Source organism: Micropterus salmoides, unplaced genomic scaffold (genome assembly GCF_014851395.1).
Source record: "Micropterus salmoides isolate LMB-PRFRI ecotype aquatic unplaced genomic scaffold, ASM1485139v1 Ms_hic_scaffold_14, whole genome shotgun sequence".
Taxonomy (NCBI): domain Eukaryota; kingdom Metazoa; phylum Chordata; class Actinopteri; order Centrarchiformes; family Centrarchidae; genus Micropterus; species Micropterus salmoides.
The window spans coordinates 14634758-14650111 of record NW_024040485.1 but is presented as its reverse complement, the minus strand read 5'-3'; the positions used below and the strand labels follow the sequence as shown (position 1 = coordinate 14650111).

The 15354-nt window shown below is 40.5% G+C and overlaps 1 protein-coding gene across 10 annotated transcripts in view; it reads right to left on the bottom strand.

Annotated features, from left to right (window-relative positions):
- Positions 1-15354, bottom strand: part of LOC119902022 (adhesion G protein-coupled receptor L2-like) — a 124231-nt gene that overhangs the window by 28334 nt on the left and 80543 nt on the right. For 6 of the 10 annotated variants that reach the window (XM_038717887.1, XM_038717894.1, XM_038717886.1 and 3 more), the window contains 3 exons: positions 13009-13023; positions 10998-11798; positions 1461-1757 (listed from right to left, as the gene is read on the bottom strand). In XM_038717887.1, coding sequence (XP_038573815.1) covers positions 1461-1757; positions 10998-11798; positions 13009-13023 — 1113 coding nt within the window. The remainder of the gene's footprint in view (positions 1-1460; positions 1758-10997; positions 11799-13008; positions 13024-15354) is intronic. The other 4 variants (XM_038717888.1, XM_038717895.1, XM_038717890.1 and 1 more) reach the window with 1 other exon arrangement.

Sequence of the window (15354 nt, the reverse complement as noted above, 5' to 3'; positions counted from 1 at the left end):
CTTTGGACTTTGGTAGAGTTTTCTATTTTATAACTTTGCACATATTGTGCATCATTGTATTGGTTTCTGCGCTTTGTTGGGACGAACATGGGCAACAGTATTTTTGTCCCTCCATGCACTCTCAGTTAACAGGAATAATTTACATTATGCCATTATATTTAAAAAAGTTGTGTTACCTATTTTCAGAAAGTGAAAAGATCTACTCTGCTCAATATATAGTTTCAAATTTGACACATATTTTAGTTCACAGAAGTAAAGAAGGCAATAGCAAATTTAAAGCTGGGGCACAGGGACATCTTAACATATTTTGTCAGAATCTTTGAAGCTTTGTTCTTGATCATTTGTATGCTGAAAGCGTGATTATGAGACTCTCTTTGAAATATTTGATTGTTAATGGAAAAAGAAAAAAAACACTATGCCTTTTAACCCCCTACAGAGTTTGGTGGGGAATAATCAAGATGAATAAAAATAGTGGGACTTACACAAGATGAAAAAAAATAGCAGAAACACATGCACATGCAAATACATTCAAATGTTGTTGGCCTTGTGAGTTTCAGCAACAATGAGGTGCTCGGTTATTTTGTCTTTTAACTTCCTGTCTACAACAGAAGTGTAATAGACATTAATGTGTTGGTATTTGTGTTTTATCGTCTTTTTTAATCCAATGTCTCAGGTAGATCGGATGTTATCAGGCAACATGACCTTTTCAAAAATGTGGACCGATCAGGACTGGAACTTGTATTCACTATAGCCAGCAGAAATGGCAACCGGAAGTTAAGAATCAAAACTAGAAATGGAAGGAATGAAGAAAGGGGCAGTCTGCATAAGGTCAATGGCCTTGCAAACATAAACAGTGAGCAGAAAATTTTGTTCTTAAAGCACTGCTGTGATTTAGCCTTTAAAAAAGTAGTTGGACATTTTGCTAGTATATGCTAGTATAAAATTCCGCCAAGTAGCGTCTCCTCTAAAGTTCACTAATTCTTACACATTGTAAGAAACAGTTACAGCACAAAAAACACAACTTGTCTCTCTACAATTTCTGTTCATGTCCAGGTGAAACAAACAAGGTACAACATGTTAATTGGCAGACTTTTAAGCTAGCTCTTTCCCCCTGTTTCCAGTCTTCCCCCCCTGTGCTAAGCTAAGCTAATCACCTCCTGGCTCTAGCTCTCCAACTTTGCTTAACGCACAGACATGAGTCGTATTGATCTTCTCATCTAAAGTTCAACAATGAAGCACATAACCGTATTTCCCAAAATGCTTCTGCGGAACATGTTTAAATCTATGTAATAGATTCAGTAGCTGTAAAACAGTCAGTAGCTAGTGCTAGCATCCTGCAGTGGGTGGAAAAAATAATAAAATACGGTGTAAATTTCAAGAACATTTTGGTTTTCAAACAGTTTTCACATGTCATCACCATGTGTCAAACACTAAGAAAATCACACCAGATGGTGGCCCACCTCTGGTTCCTTTGGGGCAGGGCCTCTCCACTGTGCTTCCAGTGTGGGTCTGGGGCCAGTCAATGGCTCTCCTCCTAGTAGCATCACAGAAGCGTCTGGGCGTTGGTGGCAGCTCAGGGACGGTAGGTTCTGCTGTACCTGTGCCACGATTGTCCTCAAATGGGTCCCTCCCGTCTCTTGGATCTGCGCCAGCTACAGTGACGTCAACCGGCCCCTTTGCAGTGGACACGGTGGTGGTGACAAAAGAGGTGGTCTTGGGTATTGATGACGAGACGGAGAAATCCTCAGTGGTTGGCACTAGAATGAGAGAAGAGAGAAGCTGTTAGAGCTCGATTCATAAATGGCGCCTTGAACTCCTTTTGATTCTAGCAGTGGGGGAACTGCAACTGTTTTGAATCCCATGGCTTGTTGGTATTGCTAAAGTTGCTGCTGCCCATAATTCCTGGAAATAAAAAAAAACCATGCAGCTTTCAGCACTCCACCTATTTTCTGCTATCTCGCTAAACAAAATCAAGGCAAACCTGCCAAAGCAACACCACATTATCTATCTCTTGCTATTTTAAGGTTTACTTGAGCCCATAAATAAGACAAGCAGTGGCAGTGGCATCCTTTGACATAGCGGTGATTTCCTCCCAACAGAATCAGTACCTTGTGCTGATTAAATGTCAACAATGAAGACAAAGCCTGCCTGCATTTTACTTTATTTCTGCCTAGTTCATCTCTCTCACTTTGATAAAGCTAGTGTGCGGAAGGAGAACTGCATTGCTCAGAGCAAAAACCATACATCAGCAATAATCCGATTCCACTGTATTCAGTCCACGCCTACCCGGCAAAGCAAATCTATGTGTGAATGTGCACATGCACGTGTGCAAGTGCACTTGTGTTTGCTCCATTGCTCAGGTGTGTTCCTGCTTAAGACCACTGCGTGTGCAGAGATGGATATCTGCTACAGAGAGCCTGGAGATAACTAGGAAATGAGAGCAGAAATAGGAAATCTATCAATTGTATACAGTATATGAATAGCAAATATGAATACAAAAGAAAACACAGTGAATGTTTGTGTGTATGTGCATGTGTCTACATGGATATACTAGTCCCCTGCATGAATGATCATACATTTTTACCCACAACCCCCGATTGTATTTGGCGATAAAAGCAGCTTCCCACAATGAGATCTGCCCTTGTGAAAGGCACTATAGTGTTTTCTTCAGGTACCCTGGGTGTTTCTGGGAAAATGCAATATCATGCTATCTGATGCTCCATCATCAGACACATATCTCCATTTCCTGAGAGAGAATGGTGACAAAGCCCACATTTCACATTTCACCCTAATCAGCCAGTCAGCAGGATCTTTGCTTTTTCATTCCAGTGAAATCTCTGAGTTTATTACAAAGCTGCTATCTAGTGATGTGACCAGGAGCCCCATCAGGGAGAGAACAGTGTTCTTGTGATGCTCACTATAGAAAAAAACAAACAAACCACGCTACAGTGAGGCTGAATTGTGACATTTTACTTAGTGACCTTTTCCCCTGGCAGGAGCCCGGGCTAATTACCTTACACTCATTCAGTCATTGTGTGTCTGTCACCCAGGCATTCACAGGTTGCCCTGGCCAGCATGGCTATAAAAGTAACAGCTGATGTGCGATTAGCATGAGCAGGTGATCATGAAGTCTTCAGTTAGCACCCACAGCTATGAAGGTGTTCAGAATTACTCCAAGGAAATCAAGTAAATATAACAAGTTTTAAATATGACCAAAGTTGCTGACAGTTACATTACATTACAAATGGCATATTATATGTTTAAGTGGAAAACAGGATTTCCTCTTTTTACTGTTTTTGAAAGATATATAAAGTACACTGAGGGAAATGTGGTAAACAATGTGGTAAATCTGGTATTTTTTCCTAAATAGAAACATAATAGTATAACAATGCCACATTGACAAAAAAGGGTGTTTCAAATATATTATGTATTGCGAGTGAAGTTTTTTATTGACTCAGGAAAAGTGAGATGATTCATAGGCTGACTCGGTTGATTCAATATACGCATATAATGCAATACAAGGGCAAGTGTAATTGGGTTTCAGAATATTAAACCTCTCCATACCTGAGCAAACTTCTGCTTTCCACAGGCTGATATGAGCCCTAATATGCATTTGCCTGTAACAGCATGCTTGCATCACCTGATTAACCTGCTCCTGAGACCATATTGCTCCAACTTAAGAGTCCAAAGTCCCATAACACCCACATTTCAGCACAAATTATCACACAGTATTGAGAAATATTTTCTATGAAATAGTTTCTTTGTCATTTTGACATATGCAGAGTTTTTGGGGGGATTGCTGCAAATAACTGGGAATAGCAAGTCCCAGTCAAGGAAAAAAAAAATCTGTCCAACTATTAGGGCTGCAACAAATGACTAATTTCATTATCAATTATTTGAATCATTTAGTCTGTCACAAAACTGAGATAAAATGTGCACCATGGTTTCCCAGAGCCCAACGTGACGTCTTCAAATTCAAACAAACAAAATATTCAATATGTTATCACTGTAGACTAAGAAAAACAGTTAAAATTCACATTTTAAACCAGACAAAAGCTGGAGTCAGTGTCTTTTTTTGTTTAAAAGGTGACTTTAAAGCCTATTCTAACTTGGCTTCAAATCATAGGTATTTCTCTGTAACACTAAATATTCATGACTAAAAAAGCAACCATAAAAGTTAAAAAACAGCTTGAACAGTTTCACCAAGTGTCATCAGATTCTGATTCAAATGTTGCTCATTCCTGATTGGTGCAACGGAGTACGTGACGTGCATTTTCTAAATAAGCCCGGCCAACTTCAAACCAGTCATAAGAGCCCTACTCAGCTCTACTTCCTGTGTCAAAGAAATTCTAAACAACAATATAGATGTAATTCTTGGTATTTCCATCATGTTCATGTTTGTTCACACATACATACATTTCCAAATGATAACCCATCCCGAAATATGATTTGCTGAGACATTTTAAAATTAACTGGCATTCCTGTATGAGCTAAACAATTAGTTGATAATCACTTAATCGTTTTTCCAAGCATAAATACTAAATATTGCCTGGTTCTATCTTTAAAACAGGGTGAAGATTTTCTGCTTTTCTCTGTTTATTTCATTGTAAATTAAACGCTTGGATTTTGGACAGCTGATTGGAAAAAAATTACCAATTTGAAGACATCACTTTGTGATCCAAATGAAAATATTCGTAAGTTACAGCCTTAACTCACAACATGTTCCATCCTAGTTTAAGAAAAAAGTACATTTTCATGCTATAAGACACTAGGTCATTATCTCTCTCATGTTCATTCTTAGGCAGAACCATGTCATTTTAATTAGGAGGGGCACCCAAACGTCGACTGAGTGATTTTTTTTTAAAGACAAGTCACAATCTTTTTGGATGTTGTCAGTCAGCATGTCTTGGTTCATCAGAGTGTGATTGTGAAGAACATCAAAAATACAACATATCTATTTAACACTACAACAGATATGCTTGTCAGATGTTGATGCATTCGTGGGCTTAATTTGATGTCTCTTCACCAGGCGCCCTACAATTTTCTTTTGATTGCAAAGAGCAAATTCCCGTCCAGTAAGAGCCCTGTGTCCTCTGACAGCACTCAACCAAGAGAGGGCTGCACCAATTAGTTATCATTTCTCTCAAGAGGCAATGAAGTCACTCTTTATGGGCAATCTGACACCAAAGGCATACTGTTGCCATATGCCGAATAATACCTCTTGTAAATAATGGAAGCGTTTGAGACTGAACACTTGAAAAATGGCTGTCACCAGAGTCTAAACAGAGTGTGTAAATGAAAACTGAGCTAAAAAGGAAGGAAAACCATAACGCATGCATGACCATCAATCAAGACATCAGAGATGAAGCAGAATTAGTTTTATCACTTTATAGCCCCCCAGAGTCATTTAGATATTTGCAAGGAAGATGACAAAAACATTTCAATCATAATCAGATGATCAGAGGCCTAAATATTATGTTTGTCCTTGCTTTTGCAGATAACACCCCTGCACCAAAAGAGCATTTTTATCTCAAATTACATACATACTTTCAGAGCAATAACAATCTACCTGTCCATACAAACGCCAGGATAAATGGATCATGAGCGGCCTAATACCTGCAATTAGGTAAGAGCAATGACAACTCGCAGCCAAATCAAGCTGTTTTAATTGGTTTACATTTTGAAGATGAATGACTTACAAGGCTAATCCTCATAGTACAATAACAAATAGACACATATTGAATAAGCAGGGCTCAGTTAAAAATCATCCTTACTTTAGCAGGGTGTTATTAAATGCTCCAGTGTCCTCCAGTCCCCTTTTTTACCTTGGAAGTTTGCTGCCCTCGAACAGAGAAGCACCTGATTCAAATCTGTACTGCTAGAAAATGAGCGATGAACCTTGTGTCAGTTAGCAAGGATCCATTTCTAAACCATATGAGATGGTGAGCAAACTCCCTATTGTCAATCAAAATGAAAAAGAAAAAAAACATGCGGCAGCTGTGGTATAATTTTTTTTCTTCTCTTTTTATCGCACTGTGACCATGAACAAATGGAATAACAAAAAAAGAGCATGATAACTACACAGCACCGTAATTGTAAGGCCATAGCCAGTAACTGGTAGGATTAGCTTAGCATAAAGACTGGGAACAGGAGAAAACAGCTAGCCTGGCTCTGCCCAAACATAACAAAATCCAACTGTCAGAACCTCTAAAGCTCACTAATTAACACATTATGTCTTGTTTGTTTAATCCTCAAAAAAAGTGTAAAAATGACAATTAGTTGTTTTATGGTGGGATATGTGCCAGACTATTTACTGGCCAGGGACAGTAACTTCCTGGAGTCTCCGCTGGATACCTGGCAACTGCTCAGAGCCAAGAAAACGTCCGCCATATAACCCCCAGTAGAACAAAAAACTGTCACAAAAAACACTCTTTTCTAAGGATTAAACAAACAAGATGTTACGTGTTAATTAACAGTGTTCATAAGTTACTGGACAATTACTCACTACATATTACTTATTGAAAAACAAACACTAACCATTCATTACTTTCATTCTCTCAGCTCCCCTCTGTCAAAGGAGCATTTAAACAACACCAAATCCCCCACATCACATATTGTACATTTAACACCTGTAGAAATAGGAAACGAGACATTGTGGTTTAACAAGCAGTATTTATTGATCATCTACAGCTAGTTTAATGTTAACACACAGTAAGGCCGCCTGGTCCACACCCCCTCCAAACAACCGATTCTTAAATGTTGGATTACCAGTGTGGTGGTGAACGTTAGCAAGCCAGCTAAAACTCAAAACATGCAAACTATAATCTCTTACACTGCGTGTTGCTGAAAAAAGTAACCACCTTACTGTAACAGGTAATTAAGTTATGCAATACTGCCTAAACACTCTTCATTAGTGAGGTTCTGGTAGGTGGATTTTGTAACCTTGGGACAGAACCAGGCTAGTCGTTTGCCCATTTCCAGTCTTTGTGCTGAGCTAAGCTAACAGGCTGCTGGTGGCAGCTTCATATTTATTCTATTCATCCTGTCATCTAATCCACAGAAAACAAACAAGAGTGGTTCCCAAAATGTCGAACCTTTGCTTTAAACAAACTAAATGTTAAATGTTGTTACGCTAATGATATACAACAAGTAAGATGTGGTATGACTCCATGTGTCTTTATTCATTGTGCATGCATGCTTTATGCATTCTAGCTTAGACTCAATAACAAGACTGTCTCAGAGGATATGAACTGTGTAAGAGCTACAGTTGGCCTTTTTTCCTCTTTACCTAGAGCCAGTGCTGGTAATTAATGACAGAGAAACAAATCCCACAAGACATGAATTTTGCATTAGGCTGTTTATATGCACTCATGATGTTCTGCTTCATTCAAGCCTACGTGATGGGAGTACATGGCCTGGCATAGAAGGTAAAGGCCAAATCATGTGCAGTTTCTTATCCAACGCTGCACACTCCTGCACAAACTGTACCGTTCTTTCATTCTGAAAAACAGATATATTGTAAAACTTTTTTTAAATTTTATTGTCAAATTTGCAATGTATTTTATTTTTGCAGTACTTGTTTTTTAAACTTTTTTTCTTCCTATGTTTATTCTTATGCATCAAAACACCAAAGCAAATTCCTTGTATGTGAAAACCTCCTTGACAATAAACCTGATTCTGATTCTGTGGAATAAGTCACTATTTCTGCTAAATGGAAAAAACTCAAGCCATCAAGACCTCGTTGCAGGCCTCACCGCTTTACTGGCACTTGTTCTTTAAAGAGCAGTAGACAGAAAAAGCTCGGCCGGACATATCCTGTGTCTGTGCCGGGTAATTTATGAGGCCTGAAACGGAGTACTGTGGAGGAGCAGACATAGTGCAGTCACAACTAGGCGGTCTGAGTCAGAGGAAGGTGGCAGAGCAGTTCACAATAAAGACACACACATACAGACAGGAAGATATATGTGCAAACAGAAATACACCTCAGAGCAAAAATACTCCAAAACTCTCTGTCGTGAATGCCTGTAATGTCCACTTAAACAATTCCCTTCCATGTTCTCGCCAGAGCTGATCCATGGCAAAAAGGAGAACAATTAGAGCTCTTGCAAATCTCCTGACACCTTTACTTCAGCCTCTATTTCAGTTGTCGAACAGCATTCTTCAGAGGGTAGAACACAGGATTAGTGCATGATACATCTATAAATGTCCTCTGTCTTGAAGTCTCACCTGGAGGCGTCTGGGATATAAAAGCAAACCAAAGTGCAGCAAGGTGCACAGCTGGGTTTAGCCACAAAATGGCTGAGCAAAAAAAAGAAAAAAAACAGCTTTGTGTTGATAGATATCTATCATGTGGCATGCAGGATATGAAATAATGGTTTTTCTTGACATTTCAATTCAGCGCAGAGCCCACTTGCTCACTGCTACCAGATTACACCGAGTTGCAAAGCCTTTCGGACAAAGTCATTAATTTTCTGCCAATCGTCTTTAAGGCCTCAGATCAATGCTACCTCAAGACAAATTAATTTTCTCTCCTTCTTAGTTTGAAATACTGTCGACAATTACCAGCTCTTCTGATTGGTTTTTTGAATTCATTGGACTGAAATCAGTTACTGCATCTGCACATCACAGAGAATAGTAACGGTTGGCACTTAGGTGTGCTTTTTATTGGCATGCACCTCTTTTAGGGAGACCTCTGAGGAGGGGGACTCTCTATTAGTATTGATCATTGGTGTTTTGTGTTCACAGTGCATTAACAGAGCATAGACATTTTCTTTAAATGCGTGTGAATTGTTTGGAACAATAAGCAGAAAGATCAATATGGGGAATGATCTTAGCTAATGACTTCAAACGGGGCGAGAATTAAGAAACCCGCAGTGTAACAAACACTCTACATAAGGTAAAGGCAATACCGACATGTTGCTAAGGTCAATTATTTTCTGCTTTGATCACTTAGTTGAACTCCCTTAATATAAACCCCTAATCCTGCCGGCACTTCAGTGCCTCTCTAGGATGAGCACTATAGCCAAGGTTGATGCTTCTGACAGAAAAGGACACAGGCGCTCATTGTGTTACATGAGTTCTACAAAGGAGAGAAATACACTGGGTTTGGTGTTCGACGTAACTTCACTCTGTGGTCGATGAATCTTAATGGGCACAATTAATTTCCTTTACGCCTCAAGTGGCCCTGAGTTTCAGAGAGAGAGAGACATTATTTCAGCGCCATTAGATTACCCTGCAGAATAGGTTGTTTAATTCAACGCCATATCATGGGCAGCAATAAATCCTAATAGCTACACAGTAAAGAAGTTAAAGGTGTCGATCTGAAAAAACCTAATAAACAAGAACCAATTATTTTCAAGTGCCATTCACAAAGCCCGACATGCTGCTGCTGGCCATGGCATCTCGAGATGCCTCCTCTCTCCTTCTTGTTGCTCACAACATCCCAAAATGTTCCCATAAAACACACTTAATGATCCACAGTGACAAGTTCTGCTGCAAGGATGCATTTCTGATTGGTTCCCAATAACAAAACAGTGGCAGGACGGGTACTTAGAATAATGAGTGAAATCAACAACTATGTTCTGTGGGGTTCCTTGATTAAATGCACTGTTCCTGCACCAAGTGGCAACACTAAGCCTATGTGGCATTTATGTTTACCGAGGCATTACAGTAGCTGAGAGAGCACATTAAAACCCATCATTGAAAATGCTCTGTGATGGCCACTTTCCTCCTCTCCCTGAGTCTCTTTTGAGACAAGGAGGGTAATTATGATAATTCAGTTGTTAATTACATTTACATACATCAGGACGTGAACAGTCGAGCAGGCAGTTTGCATGCATGGAGAACTGATTAAAATTTGAGTATTTTTCATATCTTGTCTAACATACTCTTAATTGAGGCTGTAGTTGTTCAGCAAAACAGACACAAACTTAGAGCCCCCCCTTGGGTGTTGAGTTTTCATGCTAGGGAGATTCCAGGGAACGGCAGGAAAACAAACAGACGTGTTGACAAGAGGCCAGAGATCAGGAGCACACAGCCACCATTGAGACATCAACGCCAACCCGCCCCCCCTTCAATAGCTCAGGTCAAGAATCAGATTTCCCCCTGCTAGCCCCTCCTGAATATCCAGAAGTTAAAAATCATAAGCTAATCCAGACCAGTGCTCAGAGGCAACCTGAGCCTCTAACATAACATGAAGTCGGGTCAAGCTCCTTGTTTCCCCACTTCATACAGGAGACTTAGCCCAGCAGCTCTATGGGGTAAGGTGGCTGCTGTCAGGTAATTAAGCCCATCATCACTTTAATGTAAGGTCTCTGTCTGATGACACATATGTCGCCTCTCAGCACTTCACAGATTAATTTAAACCCCCCTAACCGCCTGACAAGATCCTTCACTGTAATTGATCTCTGTTTCTAGCCTCTCTTCTGCCCCGATTCACCATGTGGTCCATAATTTACACACACTTCAGGCTGGTGGTTTTAGAAATATTATCGCACAATAGGATGTCCATTATCTCCTGATCTATAGCAAAAAAAAGGCTTCTGTGAAGTTGCCGAGAGTAACCATGGCAACACAACTTGAAATCCCAATGTAAGGAGGAGAGGATAACCTCTGACATACTGTGCACAATACTTCTTAAACGTATTCCCAGAAGTGTATATATAATGGTTTTGGATGAGGCCTGAGATTAAAGAATTTGATAGGGTCCAAGCTTCAGCTGCAGCGAGTGCCTCAGTTTGCCTCATGGTAATAAAGACACGGGGATTTGAAACGGCGCAATCCCACTGGGAGCTATCCCTCATTCTAAGGTGAATCTGTAATTTCTGTCTGCAAATTAGCCCTTTCCCCAAGACTAACACAACCCTCTTTTCTTTATCACACCTGAATTACATCCAAAATTTAAAGGCAGCCATCTGTAACATGCCACGCTGCAACCAAACAATAGAAGAATTTCACAGAGACAATGAACTGCACAAATATAGTGGAGCAGCACTCACCTTCAGCAGGATCTGGTGGCCCGAAGTCCAGGTCATAGCGCAGGGTATAAAAGTTATTCCACACGTATAGCTGGTTGTCCCTGGGGTTGTAATCCACTGCGGTGATGTACTGGTACTGGTTGGGGAAGAGAATGTCAGTGTACTCGCCCTGGCTCAGCTTGGTATTGTAGATGTAATCAATTTGGCTCCTGCTGGCCTCGCTCTCGTTCTCTTCGTAGGTCGAGCGCACCACATGTAGCACGCCGCACACCATAAAGGCGTTAGAGGCAGAGCGCTTGTCGTACGCTGTCTCCCATGTGGCCTCAAAGCGGAGAGTGTACGGGTTGAGCTGGCTCACCACAATGCGCCCATTGTTCTGCTCCGTGGCGTAGATTACCCATAAGCCCCTCTCGTCTACTGCCAGGTCAATGTCAGTCTTGCCACCCCAGCGATAAGGTGAGGTGTCATGATAGTTGGCATTATTAACAATAGCCTCGCCACTTTTGATGCGGGTGCGCAGGTCAAACTTGACAATGTTGCGAGTGCGTTCCTTGTTAAAGAAGATAGCACCATCATAGGCAACGAAGCCTGTTCCATCAACACGGTGCGGCAGTTTATAGGTGGTCGTCTGGCGACCATTTTTGAAGTCCTCCAGAGAGGCATACTCGATGAGGGTATCAGTGCGGTACGGCGTCCACGGCATGAAGAAGACTTTGTCACCGGCCTGCAGCGGGTCCTTGCACCACGACCCGGCTTGCTGCTCTGCCTCAAACAGGAAGGTGGCGTCTCCTACACCCTTCAGAGTCCCGGGACAAATGAAGACTAGTGACAGAGAAGAGAGTGAAACAAAATCCAATAAGGCAAAATATTTCACAACACACATAACACATTTGACACGCATCATTCTCGCTGCTGTACAACTCAAGTAAAGGACAAAAAGATCAGGGACTGTGGATTTGGATGATTTTTTTAACTAGTGCTTTTGAACTATTGCTAACGAATAGGGAAAAAGGAAAATAAATGAATGTGTCATAGTGATGATTCAGAATGACAAATGTGAGGTTGAGAGAACTTGCATCTCAAGGGTCTGCCGCTACATCCTAACAGGGACAAAACAAAATCAAAACGTGAACAAAAAAGGTAAAAATCCTGCAAATGAAAGACAGGGAAAATGGGAGAAGTAGAGGTCAGGTTTTTTTCTTTATAAATACCAGCCTGTCTCTGACGTCAAATACCACACGAACAGCTGCGTATTATGGACATACTGCACATGCATATTCACATGACTGAGGTCATAAATCAAAATGATAAGGGAACAGACTTCACATCTTGTGATAAGAGTGAACAACAGGTTGTCAATGGTGGTGGCGGCAGCAAAGCAGAGGTAAAATGAAAGTGAAGGTTGGGGAATAGATCAAACAACAGTGGTAAAGGATTTTCACTACTTCTGTGGCAAAAGACAAGAGTAACCACTGATGGGTGAGGGAGGCCATGGCAAGGTTCCCATTGAGATGGTTTTGAAGTAATTGGTTCTGGATAAAGAAGGGACAAAGTGAATTCTTGTTTTCCTTTCAAAGTTTTTTTTGTGTCTGTGCCAATCTCACTCAGCCATCACTGCTATTTCACATCACGTGCTATGGGTGCAGCAGAAGTTGGGCCAAGCAAACTAAGACTTGCCAAACAGGAATATATAAGAATATATATACACAACTACTCATTCTTCAAGGGTTAACACAGGACTAGGCAAGAGTCCCTGGAACAAATCAACACCTAACAGTTGGTGTTTTCTTTCACGTTGCGAGAAATAAACTACATTTGATGACCGTTGGTGTCATTTGAAATTCTGTTTAGAAATTCATTTGGACTCCATGGGTGCAAACAATCCTCCTACAAGTTTAGCATTTAACAGGAGAGGCAATCAGGAGAACGGGGAGGAGGAGGAGACGTGAGGGGAGCTGTACTCAACACCACAGAACAAGGAGTCAGAGGAGGAGGAGGAGGGGGTGGGGGGGTGACCAGACCACTCATTTACCTTTTTGCTCCACTTCTATTTCAGGCATTGGAAAAGAAAGCAAAAAAGAGTGCAAAAGGGAGAGAAAGGTTATCATGAGTCAACTACCAGGTACAAAGAGAAGAGTTAGTTGGAGGTTATGACCATGAGATGAACTGCAGGGCTGCTTAGAGAAGAAGAGCTGGGTGGGGTGGGGGCAAAAAAAGGTTGTTTGTTAGTCAAACGGCCTCTCATCCTAGGATATAGAAGCAGACAAGTTATGGCTGGAGACAAGCTATGTGCCATGCTTTCTAGCACATTAAACTTTTCATCCCTACTTTTAACTGCCAACAAAGTAATGCATTGGCCACTGTAAAAGCAGAAAAAAAACCCTCTAAAAATGCTTCTCCTAAGTGGCAGGATTAAAAAAAAATCTCCTAGTCATATTTAGATGGATAACATTCTTGGAGAAACAGCACAAGGGTTATTTTGGCATGTACTGACTGAGGGTGGAACTTGTTCAAACTTTATAAACACAAATCAAAACTCGATTCCAAACTCGCTCGCCCACACACGTAAAACATGACACGGTGCTAATGTTACAGACCAAACTCTTAAATGAGCCAAAGAGAGCAACAGCGCATGAGATGACTGATGAATAGTCAGCCTAATATGGAGTTTCTTTAGTGGACTGTTGAAGCTGCATACACTGGGTGGAGGGGGAGAGGCTGGAGACAATATGTGAAAGATTGGAAGTTGAAAAAAAAATGAGAGCCAAGAGGTTAGTCGGAGGGGGAACGGGACAGGAGGTGAAAGGGAGGTCTGTTTGAAAGAAGAAAAAAAAAGAGGTGAATATTTTTGAAAATGTTTATAATTCATCAATTTGAATACTAAGTACTTTCACAGGCGGGGATGAAGCCCAAAGCTGCTCTTGTAAACTACTCTAAAACACAATTTTAAGGGAGATTAACTCAAATCTGATACCTTGGACAGTTTAATATAGTGCCGGATTTAACCAACTCCACAGTACATTTAATTAACCAACTCCACAGTACTTTTAATTAAACCATTTTTACAGCGAAACACTAAAGCCGATCCATGACCGGATACAGGAATTTGGTTAAAAGATGTAGAATCATCTCAGACTTTTAGGATTTTTATCATTTATGCTGTTTTACTCCAGTATCCTCTGTACTATGTTTCCACAGAACATTAGTGAACATAATTAAATAATGTAAGACATATTAATGTACCCATTTCTTTGTTGTTATCTCCCCTTTATTATCTGAGCAAAAAAACATCAAATCTAAAGTCACGGTTATTAACGCCATTTAAAGGATCGGGTCACCCAAATTTTATATATATATATGTTCTCAGTTACCCCCAACGTATCTAGTCATGCAGTTTTATTTGCCCAGGTTTGGAAATATCTGCCTCTTAGATTTCCCCCACCACCCAAACACAGCAGAGGTGAATGGAATTTTGTTTGTGGTGCTCACAGCAGTGAAAAAGAAAACATTTTTATAGGGACTATTTCTTATGTAGGAAGTTGTTCCAATCCAAACTTTTCACAGAGAGTTATGTGGATTATCTAGAGAAACAGGGTTCCTGAAGCAGAAATCTTACACAAACATTGATGGGGTTCGTTGAAACTGAAATGAATCCAAATTCAGTATTAAGCTAATCAGGTCTAGCTTTCAACATTTGTAAGTAACTAAAGTTATGTATAACTAAAACTGAATCGGTAACCAGTCACCTACTGTGATCTAAAACACTACTGTTTTAGAGGCTGCCAATTTGCAACCTGTAGCTACAACCTGAAAAGACATGAAGATTACTACATTTTAAAAACAGAACTAATAAGTTGATGAGCTTCAAATATTGATGTGATGTGTATAAAAGTAGGTCATGTTGAACTATAAAAATATCCAGTCTACTCGTGGTCATAGGGTTGTGTTAGAGTGATGTTTTCCTTCACAAACCACTTTGGCTGAGAACCGACACCGGCTTGCAGAGAGCACATTACCCAGACAAAAGCTATTAGTTACATTTAAGCTATTTCAGAAATAACAATATGTCTAATGTAGTCTAGTTTGGGACTGATTCGGCCCTCCCGACAATCGTGGGTTGGTAACGACTGGTTGGTAACGATTATCGGCCCAAATGATCCTGTAGTGAGAGGGGTTTACAAACCTAACTTTAACAGCCAATGAGAGCTGACCAGGAAGCGTCACTAACGTGTTTGCTACTCGCTCACACTATAAAATGTATAAACCATGCTGATTCCCTCTTCTCAATCCTTGAGTTTATCAGTCCATCCACAGTTTTATTCTCTTTTTTTGTCTTGTGCAACTAGCTGAGGAAGACAGTCGGGCTCCATCTTTGTTT